This window comes from Chinchilla lanigera, unplaced genomic scaffold, assembly GCF_000276665.1.
Source record: "Chinchilla lanigera isolate Chin_1 unplaced genomic scaffold, ChiLan1.0 scaffold00044, whole genome shotgun sequence".
NCBI lineage: Eukaryota > Metazoa > Chordata > Mammalia > Rodentia > Chinchillidae > Chinchilla > Chinchilla lanigera.
This window is the reverse complement of record NW_004955445.1, coordinates 10717951-10739139: the sequence shown is the minus strand read 5'-3', so window position 1 is coordinate 10739139 and position 21189 is coordinate 10717951. Positions and strand designations below refer to the sequence as shown.

The following is a 21189-nucleotide window of genomic DNA, read 5'->3' as shown; positions in this document are numbered from 1 at the left end:
GCGACCTCTGGTGGCAAAAAAGTCAGTTCTTTGGAGTTGCTATGCCCCAAGTTAAAGTCACAGGAGGAAATTTCCAAGAAGTCAGGGGCCAACCCTTGTAGGAACACTGACTTCTACATGAAGGCCGCAGCGCTCAGTAACATCTTGGCTCAACTAGGGAGGGGCAAGAGAGGGATTTGCCTAGAGTGCAAATTTAAGCAGGGAGGGGTGCCAATAACTCAATAACCAACACAAACATTTCATGTAATTCTAAATATTGAACTGGCAAACTATGATTTACAGGCTAGCTGCTTGTTATTGTAAATAACAGAATCAGGATTAGGTTTTCTTCTCTTAATTAGAAGGTAATAACAAGCTGCGCGTGGTAGTGCTCGCCTGTAATCCCAGCACTCAGGAGGCTGAGGCAGGAGGATCATTGTGAGTTCAAGGCAAGCCTGAGCTACAAGGTGAGCTCAAAGCCAACCTGAACTGCATAGCGAGACCCTGTCTCAAAAAAGACAAAAATAAATAAATAAAAGTCAGAATAAAAATACAGAGCAACATAACAATGTTATCTAAATTTCAGTTGTCTGAGAAGCCTGCTTTTTTAAAAAAGAGAAACTGGGTTGGAACTGCACTTTTCATCTGTACTGTGACCCTCAAAAAGCAATATATTTTGTAACAAACCCACTACATATCTACAAGGGGGTGTTCAAACTAGATAGTGAATGTTTAAAATTTTTATTATAGTGAGCCATTGCCATTAATTCCCCTCAAAATGTTCCCCATCACAAATTTGTGTCACTTTCTTAAGCAGCCTGGACGTCCTCTTTCATATCTTTACAATGTATGACCAAACATACACTGACTACTGCTGCCAAGTGCCATCCAGGGGAAAGGCAGGCTCAGAAAAAATTATGGCTGTGTCCTCATCCACTTTATTCAGCAGATCCGGCACCATGCGACTTCTGGCCTTTCTCCAAAGTCAACATGATCATGAAAGGTAAACACTGACATGGCAGCCATGCATGCAACTAGACACTGATGAAAGGAGACTTTCAGAACTGCTTTAGAAAGTGGCAAGAACAACAGGGTAAGTGTGTGGAAGACAGTGGAAATGTTTTAAGAAGGATTAATGGCAATGTATCTTTTTACTTTAATAGGTTTTTTTGTTCTTGTTGGTTTTGGTTTCTTGGGACAGGATCTCATTATGTAACTCAGGAGAGCCCTGAACTCACTATGTAGCCCAGGCTGGCCTTCAACTCACAGCAATCCTCCTGCCTCAGCCTCCCAAGTGCTGGGATTACAGGTGTGTGCCACCATGCCCAGCTTTAATAGTTTAACCTCTTCTATATTTTTAATCAGACCCTTTACAAGTTTCATAAAATACAGATATTTTCTAGATTTTCTTTTTTTTTTTTTGGTACCAGCAATCAAACTCAGAACCTTGCGCTTGCCAGGCTGGTGCTTGTGCTGCTGTGCTATATCCCTGGCCCTCATTTTTAAAATGTTAGTTATGTCTCCCAAAACTGGTTTCAATCAAATGTATCATGTACACTACAAAAAAATACAGAGTGAAAGGACTAATAAAAATATGAGAAAGCCTGCCCTAGATTCCTTTAAGTCCCCAATTCTGCCTAGAACATGTCTTATTTGCACAGAAAACTCTTGACAACAGTGAACTGCGCGGATTATGACACTTTGGCATCATCACAGACCACTTAAAAATATAGCCGCTCCTTTATTTAGTTACATGTCTTCAAATTTACTCAGAAAAAAGCCTCACTACATGTGATTGTCACGCACATTCTTCTACCCAACCATGGTCCTCTTTCTTCCTCTCAAGCGCACTTCGTCTAATTTTTTTAGCACTGGCTTGGATTTTTTGGAGGAGGTAGAGTAGCTTTTCAAAAAGGCTTCAAACACAGTCTCAGTCTTGGGGTGGGTACTGAGGAAGGCTTTCTCTAGGACATACAGATCTACTCCCTTATCTTCTGGAAGTCCTGAGATGAAACTCAGCCCAAAGTCTATGAGCACAATGTTCAGATGTTCCAGAGGGGGCTTCAAGAGCATGTTGGAGGTGGTGAGGTCACCATGAATCAGGTCTTCGTCGTGCATTCTAGCCAAAACCTGCCCAATTCTCTTGGCTAAGCCCAAGAGGCTTTGGGGAGTTTTTTCAGTCTCCATAGTGGATTGAATATAATCTCGAACAGTCAGCGCACCTTCAATTTCTTCCATATATAAGCAGTTAGAGGCATAGTCCACAAAAAAGACAACTGGTGCAGATATCCCTGCAATCAACACATAAGTGGTTATTAGGCCAAATTCTTCTTTTCAAAGGTAGGTTTAATAATCAAAGATTGAACCACTATTTCAGCAGACACTACTTACTTCAGAAAAGATTTAGGAATGTTTCAGAAAATGGTCTAACTTCTCTGGACATTTCCCTTGCCCAAACTGTGCAACCCTGAGACCAGCTGACTAAATTTAAAGTCCCCAAACCTTCCTTCTCTTTTCCTGAACCTTTTATGACTAGACTCTGTCATATTTACTCCCTAAAACACAAAACAAAAGAAAGCCAGAGGAGAAGCATCACCCAATCAGAGGAGTTCCTACCTGACAGGGTCACTATCAGGAGGCCAAGCAGCATATTGGCTTACAGATTCACCTTTCTACTCAGAAAGGATGAGGTTCAAAATCCCAGCTCCTTTCCTTACTAGTAGTAACTTTAAAGTACATTAATTTCTCTAAGCCTCAGTTTCTGCTACTGCTACATGAGAATTTCTCCAATACACCTAATGAATCTTTACTGAATGTCAACCAGGTCCAGGACACTTTTCTAGAAACTAGAGACACATTAATGAGGATACAGCAAGAAACAAAGGAGCCACTTTGTACAACAGAGAAAGTAAAAAAAACAAGAAAACCTTAACACACAAATAACTCTGTTAAATCTTCACTTAATCTCTGCAAGGGTAGTGATGAATCTGTTTGTACACTATTGGATTTCCCAAAATACCGCACCAGCTAACAATGTCCTGCTGCACAGAGGCCCACCCCCGCCTCAGCAAAAGAAAACCTAATTTTCAAAAAGGCAAGAAGTGTACAGCAAAAAGCTAATGCCTCAGTTAGAAGGACGATGGGCCCCTTACTTGTTGAGTAACCCTGGGCAAATTACTTCTCCTAATTGTGCATTAGTGTGACAGGGTTTCTGGTGACAGACCGTAAAGATGTTTTAATGAAAAATAAATGACTTAATGAAATATGACATTTACTGAATGCTATGTGCCAGGATACATTCAAACACAGTACTGGGTCCATATATCTAATGGTCTCAACATCTCTAAGATAGATACCTCTACTATGACTTCCTTTACTGGTAAGGAAACGAGGCATACAGGTTAAACAACTTTTTGAAAAGCTATATATGGGCTGGGGATTTAGCTCAGTGGCAAAAGTGCCTGCCTGGCAAGCACAAGGTCGTGAGCTCGGTTCCCGGTACGAGAAAAACCAAAAAAAAAAAAAAGAAAGAAAGAAAAAGAAAAGCTATATATGAAGCCAGGCCCGGCCCCAAGGCAGGTACCTATAATTACACCTGCCTCTTTTCTGTGGTTTGTTTTTTGAGACAGGGTCTGGCTATGTAGCACAGGCTGGCCTCAAACTCAGAGTCCTTCTGTATCCTCCTGCCTCAGCCTCCTAAGTGGTGGGAGTACAAGCCTGGGCCACCCCATCCGGCTTATCTGCTTCTTCAAAACTACTCAACGAAGAAATAATGATGGAAAATCGAAACGGTACAAACGGGGAAACGGAAGCTCCGAGAGGTTAAATCCCATGCTCAGCGTCCAGCAATAGCAGAGTTGAGAAATGCCTCTAGGACAAACGCTTGTTGCTGCAAGACCTTGTGGCTTAAGAATTAATGAATTGCGAGGAAGGAAAGGATGACATTTCCCAAAGGAAGGCCAGGGCAGTCGGTACAAACGGAGACACGAAGGCGAACGGAGGCAGGCAGCGCTGCACAGTCCCTCACCGCCGTCTCCCCACCCCTGAGCCTGGGCGCCCCCGCGGCCGGGAGCCGGCCGGCCTCACCGATGCGGCGGCAGCGGAGCAGCGCCCGGGCCTCCTGCACCGTCCGCCGCCGGCTGAGCCGCGCCTCCAGCGCCGGGTGCCGGTAACCCTTGGGGAAGCGGTGCTTCACCACGGCCGCGCGGCCCAGGAAGAGGCCGCGGAACACGCGCGCTTCGGCGCCCTGCTTCACCAGCTCCAGGCCGCTCAGGAAACGGCTGTTTCGCTCTCGGGCTGCAGCCAGCGCCCCGGCCTCCAGCGAGGGACCCTGACTCGCCTCACCCATGACCCAGCACAGACATTCGGTCTCTCCGCTCCTTCGGAAAATTGACCGGGGTGCTTCCGCTCGCTCCGGAAACCCTCCCCCACCTTCCGCCACTCAATTTCTCCCCCGCCGACACTTCCGCCCTGTACAAGTGGTTCCGGCTCCATACCTCTTGACTCTTTTTGAAGTATCCAGTGCATCTCCGGGACGCGTTCTAAAGGTCCATTGGCCAACTCTTCGTCTCGCTCCGTAAATTTTCGGCAGCTCTCGGTAAGCGGCGCTTTCCACACTCCTCGGCTTTCTCCGGAAGCCCTCGGTGAGGATCGCGATGGGCTTTGGAGCTTGTCTGCCAGCGTCTCGCCTCTTTTGAAAGCTTCAGCTTCTCTCCAGGAAAATGTTTAGGAACGCTGTGATCCTTTCAGGAGTCTAGCTTCTGGGAAGTTTCGCCCCTCAACCCCGCAGTCTCATTTTTGGACTCCTCCCGCTTCGACTCCATAGTCCCACCCAGAAGAGTGAACACGCGTCAGAGTCGGGCAGCGCTGCCAATGAACCATTTTTCCAACATCGTCTTAAGATGTTACGATAATATCTACCATTTATTGACTGCATTCAGGAATAGTAAGGTTACAGGTTGAATCGACTTTACAGAAAAGAAAAGACTCAGGGCGGTGGGGCTGATGAGATTGTGGGGGAGGGGAAGAGGGAAAATCAACAGTTTTCCAGAGACAGAACCTATGCTGAATTGGGAGAATTGACTTACTGCTTCTGTATCATTACAAAACTAATACACAAGTTTTTGCAATACAGATGTTTACACGCAAAGTCAAAAGACCGCCTATCCTCACCAATCTGTGCCGCTGCTGACCATTACATAGTTTCTTTGTAGACTTTTTTTCTACGTTGCAAATATACACACGCATGTAGTAGTGGGTTTTCCACCCAACGTAAATGAAATTATAGTGTTCATGCTTTTGCATTCTTGCCTCTAAGTAATTTGTCCTCAACGGTTTTCCACGTTAGTTAGAACTACCGCATTCTTCTATGCAGAAACACAAAACACTTCCTTGTTGCTAGGCCATTATTAAACAGTTTTGTTTCATTTTTAGTTTTGTGTTTTCTCTCACAGACCGCTGCAGATGGCTTACCCAGGCATCTTTGCAAGCCTGGGGGAATGGTTCTGGGAACCTTTTTTCTACAAGTAAGGTTGCTAGGTCACAGCACTTTAAAATCTGACCCATCAGCCAAACTACCCTCCAAACAGTTTGTGTCAGTTTTCACTTCTATCCAAAGTGCACCTCATTTCCTTGTACTTTTGCCCTTGTAGAGTCTCCCGGGTTTTGAGCTCAACCAGGTGGAGGAGTGGGAGGGTGCTTAGAACAAGCAAAGAGAAGAGACCCTGGGCAGGACTGGGGTGGACCAAGACCAGCAGCTTCATGGGGCTGGTGCAACATGGTGCTAGGAACAGTCCGGGAGCTGAAAGGGCAGAGGCAGTAGCCTAGCCCCAAAGGCCTCTTCTTGCTGGAAGGGAGGTGCTGAGAGGCTGGGGTGATAGCTCCAGGCATGGCCCTGTGAAGCCTCCACCTCTGATTGTGGAATAGGCTGCAGGTCTCCAGGCAGAAAAGCCAAGCAGTCTAGGAAAAGAGAGGTGGCTTTAACTTTCAGCCCTGAGCCCTTTCTGAGCCAATAGTCTCTTACCCGCTTCCTGCATGTCAGGCCCAGGTGCCTATTCATTCGTTTATTCACAAATTCAACAGATATTTGCTGAGTGACTATTTTGTATATGCCAGATATTAAGGTCCTGGGGTCACAGTAGTAAATAAAATAAAGGCTTATTTCTATTTTCATGCAGTTTGTATTCTAGTAGGTGGAAAGAGACAATAAACAAATAAATAAGGAGAATATGTAGTTGGCATGGAAATAGTAGGTGGTATGGAAGAAAACAGGCAGAGGAACAGTTAGGATGACATGGTTACTGGTTTGCCAGAGACACTGGCTCTTGATGTAACTATTAACTGCCTCTGCTCCTGACATAACTGTTGATAGCATGCCTTTTCTATTCTTGAAAACATCCTGGTTGTATAATGCATTAACTGGTGACCCCACGCATAGTACAGTGGAAAAGAGGAGCGATACATTTTTAAATAAAGTGGCTGAGAAGGTGTCAGTGGAGAGGTGATATCTGAGCCTGGCATGGTGCTCACACTTGTAATCTTAGCACTCTAGGAGTGGGAGGCGGGAGGCCTGCAGCTTCAAGCCCAGACTGCATAACTCAGTGACTCAGCAAGACCCTATCTCAATATAAAAAAGGGTTGGGGATGTAACACAGGGCGAAGGCCCTGGGTTCAGTCACTAATAGCGCTACAAACACACACACACACACACACCCGTGTGTGCAACATTTGAGTCTGTGAATTGATTCCTGGGGGAAGATCCAAGCAGAGAGAACGGTGAATACAAAGGTTCCAGGAAGAAGCAAGGAATATCAGGCTGTTTAACTTACCTGTGCTTTAATTTCCTCATTTATAAAGTAAGCTAATATTGCCAGACATCGTGGTACGTACCTGTCATCCCAGCATTCTGGGAGGCTGAAGCAGGAGGATTGAAAATTTGAGGTCAACCTAGGCAACTTAGCAACACAGCAAGACCCTGTCAGAAAGTAAAAGATAAAAAAGGCTAGAGATGTGGCTGAGTGTAAAAGCTTTGGATTATGTCCTTATTACTGCAAAAAATAAAGCAAGTTATTATCTATCTTGTAGGGCTTTTGTGAAGATTTAATGAGGAGCCAGGAGTAAAGCACCTAGAAATGTACCAGGCACATGATAAGCACTCCAGAAATGGAAACTATTGTTATTTATGGAGTGTTTAATGCAATAGTGATTATAATTTGATTCCTAGCGTCCAACCACTATTTCTTGTGGGGAAGTGGCTTGCCCCATGTGAGGTGTCCTGAGGGAACACTGAGACCCCCTCCCACTGTAGAAGCGCATTATGTGGCTTGCAACAAGCACCCCCGAGTGAGTATGTTTTGATTACTGTATAGCAGACAGAATAAAGCACTTTAACATAAATAATCTAAAAATAGATGCTTATATATGAGCGTTGTTTCTCTTCTATGTAGCAGTCCACTTCTGCTGCTTCCTTCTCTCAGTCGATTCTATTTGTCCCCTTTCTACTCGGTAAGAAGGGGTATGAGGGCCAGGATGTAGAAAGTTAAGTCATTAAGAGGTTGACCTAAAATTCAAAGGAGCCCTTCCCCTCACATCCTATTGGCCAGAACCCAGACACGTGATGCATAAAGCTGCAAAGGAAGCTGGGGAATGTATTCTTCAGCAGGGCAGCTATGGGCTGTGCTAGAAACTTGGGGTATTAATACTAAAAGGAAGTATGAAAGAAAGGATGTGGGGAGGGACAAGTAGTAGATGTGGAGGGCCACCTGGGCGACTCTCCTTGAAGGAGGAGCAACTTTCTCCATTTTGGCTGAGCCTGACCCTATTTACATGTACTGATATGTACAGAGCTGGCTAGGACTTTTCCTTAGCCCTTTAATTGGCCTTAAGCAATGCAAATGGGTCCAGCAGAGGTGATGATATGTGATCTTGAAGCAAAGACAATAGGGCAGTGTTTCCCTGCCCTCCAGTAGCTCCCAAATAAAACCTGTGTGAGCTGGGGTAAGGCGGGATAGAGAGTCGTGCTCCACACTGTCACTGTGGGCTGGGATTGAGCCTCAAGGTAAGAGGCTTTGACTTCCCAAGGCATAAAAAACTACACATCAGAGCTGAAGCACTGACCCCAAAACATTATAGACTACCTCAGTTGTGTTATGCAGATTATTGTTTCTGCAGATCCTTCTCTCTGCATATTGCAGAGGTGATTTCAGGCCTCCTACCTAGCCCAGCTCAGAGCACTCACCTACTTCCGGCCATTCTCACAGTCACTCATCCTCAAGCCACTCCCTTCTTCACGAATTAATAAAACCCAGGTTCAGCCCTGGTCAAGGCCTTGGTTCTGGTGAGCCATCATCCTGGCTGGACTTAGGACCCCTTGGCTCCCCATAACTACAGATATGCCTTAGTGTCTTTGTTCTCTCCATGGGTTGCACTGGAAGTGGTACACTGGAATTAACTCACTAGAATTCCAGTAACTTTTCTTGTTTTTTTTTTTTTGTTTTTGTTTTTGTCTTTTTGAGACAGGGTCTCGCTATGCAGTTCAGGCTGGCCTTGAGCTCACTTTGTAGCCCAGGCTGGTCTTAAACTCACGCCGATCCTCCTGCCTCAGCCTCCCGAGTTCTAGGATTACAGGCATGCACCACCATGCCCGGCCTCCAACTTTTCCATGGCATTTAAAATATAAACTTCCTGGGCCAAGACTAGGACTGAGAGAGACCCAGAAGGACCCTCTATTAGTAGACTCTACCACAGTTTGATGTTTTAAAGCACAAGTAATTACATATTCTAATCAAGTATTTTAAATAATGTAAACAGTAAATTCATTTATTAGCTCATAACATTTCAAGAGGCAGGGGTCCCAGGTATCGCTCAGGAGCTTTATAACACTAAGGACCCAAGATCCTTTTATCTTTTTGCTCTACCTGCCTCACATGCAGTTCGAATCCTTACTTTTTCACCTTACAGTCACAAGATGGCCACCAAATTCCAGTGAAGATACAAAAGCATGTGCAAAAGAAGAGAGGTGCTACCGCCTGCACACCTCTCTGTATTTGGAAGAAAGCTTGGTTGAAGTCCCTCCTCTTCCCATCAGGACGCCCCTTCAGGACACTGGCCTCAGGTGACCTTTGTGCAGAGGAAACTGACAAGTTTTCTGCTTACATCAGCAGAGAGAGACGTGGGTTGCAAGCCAGGAGAGATGGAGCAGGGCAGAGTTACAGGAGAGGCAGGCCCAAGGCCGGGCACTCTGTGACCCAGCCACCTGCATCCTTTCTTTGAGTTCCACTTTCCCAGTGTTCAGATGCTTGGGGGTGGGGTGAGTGGTGGCATGCACCCGTAGTCCTAGGACTTTGGGAAACCAAGGCAGGAGGATCATAAGTTGAAGTCTAGCCTGGGCAATTTTATAAGACCCCATCTCAATCTGAAGGCCCTGGGATTAATCTCCAGTCTCACGCGCGCACACACACACACACACACAAGAATGGGGAGTCAGCTGTGGCCAGTTTTTATTAGAATTAAATATGATGATGACCGTGAACTTGCCTGGGAGACAGCAGATGCTTTTCACTGGCTCATTTTTCCTCCCTGCCCGCCCCCCACTGTCTCTGGGGTCTGGTTTGAAATACCAAAGAGAGGCCCTTTGGTCCAAGGGTTGCTATGACACCCATGTCCTTGGATCCGGGTTTTATTCATATACCCAGCAGGACCCTTTTCAAACATTAGGCCCTTTATGTTGGTGTAATGCGGTTCCCAGCACCTTTCACCAGCCCAGACTACTCAAAGCCTATCCAGAACCAGTCTTATTTATAACACCCAGTTTCTCAAGTTTGTGGTTTGATTATCATAATTTTTTGTGTCTACACAGACATCTCTATGGTTACCAGACCATCTGAACCTCTGCTTTAGAAATCTCCTTTGCAAATATATTCACAAGGGCCAGGCTAGCTATGGTCAGACTGGTCTTGCCTTCTTTCAACTCAGTTAAAACCTTTGAATAGCACCCCACTGTGCTTAGGATAAAGGCCCAATCCTAATTCATCCCATGAGGCCCTGCATGCTCTTCCAGACCCTTCTCCCACCAAACTCCCTTGATCTCTGCTCTTCAGACACCTTTGCTGTCTCTTAATCTTTGCTATGTTCCCTCTTGCTGTAGGGCCTTGCATCCACTATTTCCTTTCCCAGAAGCACTCTTCCCTCTCTCCCTTGCTTACACCCATGTAGGCATCCTTCCAGTCTCAGCTCAAGTGGCGCATCCCTGGGAGAGCCCTTCCTGACCTCAGCAAGGAGGAAATCCAACTTGGATGGCTTCACTGTCCCTGGAAATTTTCTGCTTTTATGCCATCACAGATTCCCTTCTTGTAGGTTTATTTATTTATTTTTGGTAGTACTGGGGATCGAACTCAGGACCTTCCACTTGCCAGGCATGTGCTTGTGCCACTGAGCTATATCCCCGGCCCTAAGTAGTTTTAAATGACGGATTCATGTCTGTCTTCCTCACTGGCTATCAGCCAGGCAGTGAGTTGTCTGTCTCCCCACACTGCAGCAACACCTGAGTGAGAAGCCGATCGTGCTTAAGAGTGTGCTCGTGATAAAAGAAAATAAGGCTGTATTTAAATATTGCCTCTTTTACTTTTGGACCGCTAAAGGGGCTAAAGGGTGAAGGAGAGGCATTGCGGAAGCAACACTGCCTGGGAACAGCCAAACAGCTTTCTGTTTGCCAGGGTACCTAAAGGTACAGAGAGGCAAGTGGAAAGCCAAGAGGCTCTGATAGGAAGTGAAATGATTCAGAGCTGGGAGACTGGCGGAGCTGGGTGATTGGGTTTCCAAAGGCTGCCAGAAAGCAAGAGAAGACCGTGCAAGTTGAGCGTTAAGGGCAGTGTGGTGGCAACACTCTTCACTGGGTGCCTGCAGACTGCCGCACAGATTCAAGTGTAGGAGGTTGTAACATGAGACTTTGGGGGGACATCCGAGGTCCAAACTATAACAGTGGTTTATTTCACGCGTCATCGCAAGAAATGGCAAGAGAGCAGGGAGGCGAGGACAGGAAGGCAGCCAGTGAAAAGTGGATTGGCAGCTGGCAACGGAAGCTCAGTCCTCCTGGGACCTCACACCCTCAGGGCCAAGGACGGGGTTCTTACAGGCCTCCTCCCCTCTGGGAGTCGTTGGCTGGGGGTTGTTCCCAAGGGGTGCTGCTTCCTCTGTGCCCCGGATCTGCACAGCACCTGAACAGGGCCAAAACGAGCCCGGGTGCACACGCGCTACCACCTGTACATACGGAAGCGGCCAGCGCCGGGCTGAGCACGGCAATGACGGTGCCGCCCGGGGTGGGGGGGAGTAAGGGGATACATTTTGGGGGAGGATCTCAAGTTAGAGCTCAGCCTGGGCAATTTAGTGACTTACAACTTGTCTCAAAGTAAAAATTTTTTTTTGGTACCGGGAATTGAACTCAGGACCTTGCGCTTGCTAAGTAGGCGCTTAAGCCGCTGAGCTATATCCCCAGCAAAAAAAAAAGTAAAATATTTTGCAGAAGGTTACAGATGTAGATTGGTGTGTAGACCTGGGTTCACTCCTCATTATCATCCTCCCCACTAAAAGAAAATTCTTTGAGCTTCTCCTTAGCAGGGAAGATACAGTGACTCCTCAAATAAGATACATAGTATATCAGGGATGATAGGTGTTTGAACACCCGCTGCAGATGAGTCTTAGGAAGGCATATATGTAAATCCCTATTACCTATGTACACATAATCCAGCCCTGCTTCTCCCTTTGAGGGGATCCAGCTCCTTTTGTTTTTTCTAATTTTTTTTGTACCGGGAATCAAACTCAGGACCTTGTGCTTGCCAGGTAGGCGCTTGTGGTGCTGAGCTATATCCCCAGCCCTCCTTTTGTTTTTTGATCAAGATAATTTAACAATAATGGACTCTATAGTCACTATTGCTGTGTAACAAATTACCCCAAAACTTAAGGACTTAATGTAACAAACATTATAATTTCATGGTTTCTAGGAGCAGGGATTGTATTGTTGTCAAGTTTTTGGTCATAGGATTTTTTTTGCTCAATTCAAAGTGCAGCTCTGCTGGAGGTCCTAACATCACCAGATAATGTGAGTTATCAACAGGTAACACAGCCAGCTGCTGGTCACTGTTGGTGATGCACACAGCCCTGCCTCTTTGTTTTTTGTTTGTTGTTTTGTTTTGTTTTGTTTTGTTTTGTTTTTTTGGTACTGAGAATCAAACTCAGGACCTTGGGCTTGCCAGGCAGGTGCTATGCCACTGAACTATATCCCCAGCCCTAAATTCTGCCCTTTTAATTCATTACTATCGCTGAGTTTATGATCCTGATAGCTGCGTGTTCCAGGCAAGAAGCAGTGCATACATCCCACCTAGCCACAATGGTGGGGGTGGGGGTGTTGTTGGGAGCCATCGTTGAAGCTGCGTCTGACACCATCTAGTTATAAGTTTCCCTTCCTCCTTTTAATATAGATAACTGCAGTACAATTGGGGGTACAGGCCACTCTCCTCTACTCTCTGCTGGACCACTCCCCTCCACTCAGGACAATGACCTAGGACCAAACTCCACCCCCCCTGTCTTAAGGCTTACTACTCAGAGAGAGGGACAAAAAAAAAAACAAAGACCCTGGAAAATTCCAAAATTCCAAATCAGAATCCAGGCATGCACGCTAGACCCTCCTGCATGACCTACAGTAAGCTTTCTTTACCTGAAACTCAGTGAAGTTTCATGCATATGGACTGCATCTCGTACATCCTCATTAGTATAACAGAGTATAACAGAGTGACTTATGGGAATGGACATGTGCAATAGACACAGATGACATGACAGCACCCTGTTAATCACATTGTCAACCATGCCTTGGAAGACCCAATGGGAGGTGCCCTAGACCTTGAGCAAGATTTTAAATCCTTAAAACCAACGCCCTAGGGGGCTGGGGATCTAGTTCAGTGGCACAGCGCCTGCCTGGCAAGCGCTAGGTCGTGAGTTCGATTCCCAGTACCAAAAAAACAAACAAACAAACAAACAATGCCCTCAATACTCATGCCATTTTCCCGTCACCAGCATGAGCCCCCTCACTCTGAACATACTACTGCATAATTAAACTTTGCTGTTGTTTCCTTACTATTGCACACCATGCCCAAATCTCTGTTTATTGTGCACAAGTACCCAGGAACCTGTCTGGCACCCCATCACCCATGGTAATACTTTGAGAGGAAAAGGGGATCTCTATTCTCCGGAACAGATAGAACACATCAGCATGATGTTATGTTCTTCATGAATTAACATGAGCAGAGACCAAAGAACATACCACATATACAGGCTGTGTCATCAGAATGTGACATATGTTCAGCCTTGCTGAACCTGGTCTCCTGGTAGCAATTCAAGACATTCAGAGGAGGAAGAAGGAATTGCTATGTGGCAATCCCTTGAAACCCTGAGCAAGTTGTATCCTTGTGCAAGTTGCTACACCTCCTTGGCCTCAGCTTTCTTGTCTGTAGAATGGAGATAGATTGTAATCATTCCTACCTCATAAGCTGTTGTGAAGGTGAACAGTAAACTAATACATGTAAAATGCTAACTCAAAGTAATATGGGCACTTGTAGTACAATGAGGCCTTGGGATCACTCCCCTCCACTCTCCTGAATCTGGACAATGCCCAGGGTCAACAGCCCTAACCTTTGTCTTACTACCTGGAGGCAAAGATCAGACTCTTGGAAATTCTGAAATCCCACATCAGGATGCATGCATGCCAGACCTGTCGGTATGACCTACACTGACCATTCCTCACTTGGAGCTTGCTTATTAAAGGCTCATATGTATGGGCCACATCTCATACCTCCAGTTATGACATAGTGAATTATGGGCAAGGTCATGTGCAAAAGGCACAGCTGGCATGACTTGGCACCCTGTCAATCACTGGTCATCATGCTCTAAAAGACTTAGTCAGAGGTGCCCTAGGCCCAGCCCAACATTTCAAATTCTTAAGCCCAACATATCCACACTTGTGCCACTTTCCTTTCCACTGCACAAGTTCACTCACTCTGAGTGTTCCTTCAACCTTTATATTTCATTAAACTTTGCTTCTTTTTCCTTATTGTTACATGCCACAGTCTGTGCTTTGTTCGTCACACACAAGAACCTGAAAATCTGTCCCAGAACTCTATCACCCATGATAGCAAAAGTATATAATTTTCACTCAGTCATTTCAGATTTTGTCCCATTTGTCGCTCCATCAGCAATGTACTCTAAAACTTTGCAGCTTGTTTTGTTTTGGTTTTTCTCCGGTACCAGGAACCGAACTCACGACCTTGCGCTCGCCAGGCAGGTGCTTTTGCCGCTGGGCTAAATCCCCAGCCCCAACTTTGCAGCTTAATGACACCATTTAACTATACTCATGGAATCTGTGGGACAGGAATCCTAACAGGCTGACGGGCACAGTGTATCACTGTTCCACTGTGTCCCCAGCTAGAAGGTTTGTCATCTGGGAATAGGGGCCATCTGAGGGCTTGTTCTGGAGCTGGGACTGGGAGATCCTGGACTAGGACCACCCATGGCTCCTCTATTAGTGTGGGCTTCCTCACAGCGTGGCGGGTAGCCAGCCTTCTACTCGGAGGCTCAGGATCCCCGTGTCCCAGGAATCCAGGCTTTGAGTCACACAGTGCTCTTCTGTGCCCCCTACTGGTTGAAGCCCACCTAGATTTTTAGGGAGGAAACAACAAATTTTGTAGCCATGGGGCCAAAATATTCCCTTGCCTTAATCTTGTGGTCTCTGCTTGGCCTACCCAAATTCCTAACCTGCTTTAGTACTGTTTCTCTTTGAAGACAAAATGTCTCTAGGCCAGAGGTCCCATGAGCAAACCCAAACTGACTAGGTCTATGATGGCTGTTGGAGTGACTGTCACACAACCTCTGACTTTATCATAACCCCATCTGCATGCTAAACAACAACCCCACCCCAGTGCCCTGACACTTGAGGGCTGCCACGATGATGACTTGGAAAGAACTGTAAAAGGAACAAATAGAGGCAGCACCTAAATTTCTGGAAAATTTCTGTGCGTTTCTAGAAAAGACACGATTTCTCTTTCTCTTCACCGGCTTTACTCCTTCCTCCTCATTTCTTTTAACTTATGTAAACTCCCAACCAACAAGGGGTGAAGAAGTTGGTTTGTGTGTTTAACTCCCATTTCTGCTATTCTTGACCAAGAATAAAAGTCTCCTTTGCTGCTCAGTCAGTGCCCAGCGTGGGGTTAGAAACTGTTCACAAAACTATTATTCTCAGAACTATACCAAAAAACCCTGGCTCCAAGGTCTCATCCATGCTAGCTCTGCCAAGATACCTGTTTGTGTCCCTGGCTCTCGGTTCCTGCTGGGCAAAGGCACATGTGTCTACTAGAAGGCTGGGTTGGTGTGAGCGTGGCTCCCCACACACGCGTGTGACCCTGCACTCAGGCGGGAGAAGCCTGCACCCCGGGGATTTTGTGTGTGCTGGCTGAGTGAGAATGAGTGGTGGTGTCCCCTGCCTGCCTCCCGTCTGGAGCTCCAGGCTCATATTGAACTGCCCACGTATTTCCACATGGCTGCCCAGTGTCACATCACGCAGCCTCCAGCGTCAACACAGAACTCTCGCTCTCCTTTCCCAGCCCTGGGCTGCTCCTCTTGCAGTGCGCAAGTCCTCTCCGCCCCTTCTCCAACCTGCCTACCCTTCTCCATCCCCACTATCATCTGAGCCAAACCCACCCACCTCTCCCCTTCCAGCAGGCGCCCAAGTACCTCCCTGCTCCTGCTCCTGCAAACCTTGTAGAGCTCCCTAGTGATTTGTCAGCTGAGATAAAACCCATGATCCTGACCCCTCCAAGGCCTTAAAGGATCAGGTTCTCAGCCTGTCTGTTCTGGAACCCTCCCCTTCTACTCTGCCTGTCCACGTCTAGGCTCCAAACCCTCCGGTTTCATTTCTGGTGTTCTCGGTATCCCAGCAGCTCATCCTCACCACAGGGTTTTTGCCCTTGCTGTTCCTCCCGCCTGGACCACCAGGTCAGCTCAGGCGCCCTCCCCTCAAGTGTCCCCAATCGCCTGTCAGTGGGAGATTCCTCCATCCATGAGCTCTTGATGATAGGATTCAGTCAAGACACAGAAAAACGCTGTGAAAGTAGAAACACAATTTATTGAACAGTGCAAAACAATGTGGGAAAAAGTACAGCCTTAAGGGAAAGGGTGGGCAGAACCAAGATGGCCACTGCACAGAGTGGTGGTGGGTCTCCTTTTATGTAGGGACAGTAACTCTGAGGGCATAGGGCACTACGGTACAGTGATTATCTTCGCTCTATTTCCACAGTGATCATGCCTGTCGACATTCTGTCTTAAAAGTGAAGTGTGGAATGTCTATCTCTTACTGTTGTAAAAGGTCTTCTTTGGTCTTCCCAGGCAGTCAGAGTTCTCAAAATACAGTTACACTCTGAGTTAAATCTTAGTTTAATGTACATACTGTGGGTAGATCTTGAAATGTGACTTTTGGGCTCTTTTTTTTGTCATCAGTGTACCACTAGCCGTGGCAGCCACAGGCTCTGAGTGGGTAGCTGCCTGATTTTAAGATAAAATGACCCTGCATTGGCTGTGTATGTAGTGCAGCTGCCCACTCTCTGACCTTAAGACTTCTCTGTGTTGTGGTTGAATATTTTTGACCTGAGACTTAATAGACAATTCTAAATGTATTATTATACACCGCTTTATTTCTTTATAATTGGCAAAGCAGGGTTTTGATGCCTTTTGTCCCTCAGGCCTGCTAATGTTTAACTATCTGCCTAGCATTCCCAGCACACTGCCCTGGTTTAATTCCCTGCCCAGCCTTGTTCAATAGCAGGTATTTCTGTTGTTCCTTTTGTTATTTATTTTTCTTCTGGCACTGGAGTATAAACTCCTTAAGAAAAGAACCTACCGACCCAGCCAGGCCCTGGGGAGCACCCGCCCCCGTATAGGTGTCCAGACCTTAGTGTGGGATAAATGGGTGGTGAGAATCTGAGTGTGTGAGTGTGTGTGTGTGTGTGTAAGCTGGGGAGGTCAGGCAAGTGTGGGCCACTGTGACTGGGGACTCTCCAACTGCGACAAAGCGAGGGACCAGGCGCGCCCTCACTCCACCGAGAACTTCTGGCAGAACGGGAGGACAGCACACGTCCCGCCTCCCTTGGCCGACGTGGCGGCTGCGCGGCGCGGGAGGCAGGGAGGGGCGCAGCCGGGCGGGCCGGAAAGTTTGTTCGGTGGTGGCGGCCTCCGAGGCGACTCGGCCGGGGAGGGGATGCGCGCCCGGTCCCCAGTGCCCCCAGCAGCCCGCCCGCGGAGCCCGGCTCGCCATGGGTAAGTCCCATCCGGCTGCCCGGACCCGGGCCACCCCCGGGCTGTGCCCCAGGCCTCTGGGATCCCCATGCCGGCTTCGCTCCTCCCGCGGGGCAGCAAGGCCTGCCCAGGGGCCTCGGGCGCCTCCTTCCCTCCTCCTTCTGCCCGGAAAGAGCAAGTGGCTGAGAGTGAGTGCCTCTGGCCCCGTTCTGCGTCCGGCTGACCCCAGTCCTGACCACCCCCTCGGGGCAGCCTCCTGGTCTGCAGACAAGGAAGTGGAGGCTCCCAAAGGAGCGAACGTGCATCAGCTCTGTGAGCCCTAAGCACCCACACGCCGGCCACCCTGGACACCAGGGATCGGGGCAGCCCAGTGCAGACCTGGGGGCGGTGGGAATTTCTGGGTCCCTCTCCAGACTCAGAGGTTCTAAGGGCCAGTCAGCCCTTCATTCTTTAGTGAGCATCTACTTTGTGCCACACACAAAAGTTGAAGATTCCCAGTGAGTAAGACATTAATCTCCTCTCTTATCTTTGATCGGGAACAGCAAGGGCAAAGGCCCTGAGGCAAGGAAGAGCTGGTGTGGTCCCCAGGCCAGAGTTGCTGGGGTCCAGTGGAGCAGGGCCCAGACCCTGCAGGGCCTTGCAGGGTGAGAAGCTTTGATCTCATTCCAGATGATGCAGCTGGAAGGTTTTAAACTGGGGTGGGGGTGGGGGTGGGGGTGGGAGGTATGCCCTGATTTATTTCTTATATCCTCATTCTATTGCTCCGTGCAGAATCATAGGTAACATTAGCTGTAGGCCTAGGCAGGCATATGAGGTAGATATTATTATCCCATTTGTAGGGATAGGAAGCTCAGAGAGGTTAAGTGAGTTGCCCAAGGTCACACAGCTACGCAGAAGAGAAGCTGATGGAACTCCAACACTCTGGCTCCAGGCTGAATTCCTAACCACTGCACCACCCAGCTTCTCACACGCAACAATGGCACAGCTGCTGTGCAACTCCCGCTGTGACTCCATGGTCCATCTCTTAACACTACCGCACAGCACTTTCAAGCCTGAAGGAAACTGGGGCCCAGAGAAGTCAAGGTCTTCCCTAGAATATTCAGTGGCTCTAGCTCCTTGCTATCACACCCCTCTCATCCCTCCTAAATTACTTCAACAGCTATTGTCTAACCAGTGGTGGCGAACCTAAGGCACACATGCTAGAGCAGGCTGTTTGTATCATTGAAAGCTCTAAAACATTCGCTGTCACCAAAGCATACAGTCTGGGTAAAGTGGGGCTGGATGGTAGAGGCGTGCATGCACGAGTGTGTGCTTGTGAGCTTGCCTGCCTGCCTGGGTGCATGTGTGCGTGCAGGGACGGAGGTGTCCGCAGCGCCTGCTGTGTCCAGAGTTCTCAGGTGGCACTCTCCGTGGTAGGCCAGGGAATGTGCTCTATCTATCAGCTCCAGGATGAGGACTGGGCTCCAGCTCCACTGCTCCCCCTTTGTCATGACCTGGATGTTTGTCACCTTCTCTGACCTTCGTGTGGTCCCTATAAAACACCCTCATCCCAGGGGGGGCCACGAGAACGATGTGAGAAAATGAACTTCAAGTGCTCAGCTCACAGCCTGTACTGGACAAGTGGTCAGTTCATGTGAGATTTTAGTTTTGATCACATCTGATTTGGGGACTCTGGAGTCAAACTGCAGGAGTTCAAATCTCCGCCCTCTCTTACACCCTGTGCCACCTTGAGGAAATGTCTTTACATCTCTGGGCCTCAATGTTTTGTTTGTAGAACAGGAATGACAGTACCTCCTGTGTCATAAGGCTGACAAGAGTCCCAACATAGAACCAGGTGTGGGTACTCAGTAACGGATGTGCATACCTAGGGTCCCAGGGGAGGTGGAGGTGAGCTGGGGCTAAAAGGGAGAGTGGACATTTGGGGACCCAGGGCAGTGCAAGCAGGAGGACCAGCAGGTACAAAGGCAGAGCAGTGCAGCAGTGTATAGCGTGTGCCAGGAATGGAAGTGTCTGGGGAAAGGAGTGTGGTAGGGATGGGCACAGAGCCAGGACAAAGGAGAACAGTGACTGAGGAGTTAAGCCAGCACGTAAAGTGCTTGGATGTCACACTAACGAGCCTGGACCTACTTGCGAAGGTGGTGGGAGCTGTGGAGAGCCTAGGAGAGGAATGTGCTTCCCCAGTCTTCCTGATAGCCCTGACATCCTCGGAGCTGTCCTTTATAGCTCCCTGGGACAGTGTGACTTCACCATATTTTGTTACTTGGTGTCAGCCTGCTCAGGGGGCCCAAAGAAGATTTTTGTGGGTGAGGTCCCCAGGTTAAAGAAGGCATGTGTACAATACATCAGTGACAGCAGCAGGCAGCATGGAGAAGAGCAGAGTGAAAGACTGCAAGAGCTGCCTGCATCTTTATTGTATCATTCTTATACAGATTGTTATCACATATTTACATTCTTGTACAGAGCCATAACCAGAACTTGCCTGTCCTCCTGCGCTAATTCATGGTTACATAACTGTATCCTGCTGTGCACCTGTGCTAGATAAGCGGGGTCACATCCTCAGGTGTCCTTAGGTGCCTCCGAGCTTTGAAGCATTCTGAGTGGTTCCCCACACTTGGGATATTTCTTCCTCTGCCTCTGCTTTGCAGCCCTGCTGCCTGCTGCTCCTCCTATCTCTGGTGCACCCTTTATGCTGGGAGATCCCTGGAGCAAGCTCTTCAGTGTATAGGTTTTGGTCCTGGTCCTGTTATTTCCTGGCTGTAAGAACATGCCAAGGCCTAGTTTCCCCACCTGCAAAGTAGGTTGAGTGTAACAGCACCCCCAGGAGTTGCTATGAGGATGGAGCCAGAGCAGGCACATGGAGGCGCTCCAGAAGTGAGATCTGGAATTGTTCCTATTTTACCTCTCTCTGCTTTCCTCTCAGCCACTGTGACCCTGGTCTGCACTCATATGCTCTCCAGCAGAGCCCCTGGGCAGTCAGCTTGGCCTTGGCCTGTGGCTGGGCTCTCTGTCACCCCAGTGAGAACCCAGAGATGACAAACAATCCTGTGCTTTCACTTCAGCTGCCTCACGTGGCCTAAAAGGACTGTCCCCTGTGGGAGTGAACCCCAGGGACCAAGGGGGCAAAGCAAGGAGTGGCGAGGACAGATGGTAGGACATGGGCAGACACTCATCCCGTGTTCTTGATGAAGTTGGTCAGGGAATGGGACAGGGAGCAGAGACAGGGGGTGAGTCCTCCCCCAGCAGGAAGACTGCCTCTGAGCAGGGCAGGGCAGGAGACGAGATCAGAGTGAAATGCCGTCCTGCCCGGGCCTGGCACGGAGCAAGTGGAAGTGTGCACCCTGCTCAGACAGCCCTCTTTGGAGCACGGCTCGCTGCTCACTACCTCTGACCTTGGACCAGGCACTTACTTTCCCCCGGCCATCAAGATATTCGCTCCTAAGTAACACAGCAGCCCACCTCATCAAGTTATGTTTTAATAAGTAAATTAATTAAAATAAAACACCAAGTTCTTGATCACATTAGCCAACTTTCAAGTATCCACATGCAGCCGGTCATATGCAACTGCTCAGATACAGAAGTTTCTACCACAGCAGAAAATTCTACCGGCTAGTGCTTCTCTAAGAAGAAAGGAAACAGAATGTAAACACTTAAATCAGGGTGGCAGGGTGTGGAGCAACAACAAACAAATGGATTCATCAAAAGCAAGAGCGGGACAAAAATATCTTGATAGCGCAAGTGCAATGAACAGAAGACACGAAAATAAGCATCAAGAGCAGATTCAAGCTTATCAGTAATTGTAATAAATGTGAATATGTTCACTTTGAAAGGAGAAGCCCTGAGTCTGCACCTGAAAACATCTAGAGCTATGCTGCCTTTTTT

At 47.9% G+C, this 21189-nt stretch overlaps 2 protein-coding genes across 2 annotated transcripts in view; one reads left to right on the top strand and one right to left on the bottom strand.

Annotated features, from left to right (window-relative positions):
- Nucleotides 1-1694: 1694 nt before the first annotated feature.
- Tp53rk (TP53 regulating kinase) lies at nt 1695-4417 on the bottom strand. Its single transcript, XM_005392371.2, has 2 exons — nt 4066-4417; nt 1695-2270 (listed from the first exon to the last, which is right to left on the bottom strand). Exons 1-2 carry the CDS (start codon nt 4325-4327, stop codon nt 1792-1794), a joined length of 741 nt encoding a protein of 246 aa, XP_005392428.1. The 5' UTR covers nt 4328-4417; the 3' UTR covers nt 1695-1791.
- Nucleotides 4418-17030: 12613 nt separating this feature from the next.
- Slc2a10 (solute carrier family 2 (facilitated glucose transporter), member 10) overlaps nt 17031-21189 on the top strand; it is a 13963-nt gene continuing 9804 nt past the window's right edge. Inside the window, exon 1 of the mRNA XM_005392370.2 lies at nt 17031-17331. Within this exon, the coding sequence (XP_005392427.1) occupies nt 17328-17331 (4 nt within the window). The 5' untranslated portion in view covers nt 17031-17327. The remainder of the gene's footprint in view (nt 17332-21189) is intronic.

Bases quoted from the DNA above. Each gene is read 5' to 3' on its own strand.
- Tp53rk (XM_005392371.2), bottom strand. From the start codon at position 4,327: ATGGGTGAGGCGAGTCAGGGTCCCTCGCTGGAGGCCGGGGCGCTGGCT. The intron at 2,271-4,065 runs GTGAGGCCGGCC...TGTTGATTGCAG, and splicing joins GCTCCGCTGCCGCCGCATCG to GGATATCTGCACCAGTTGTC.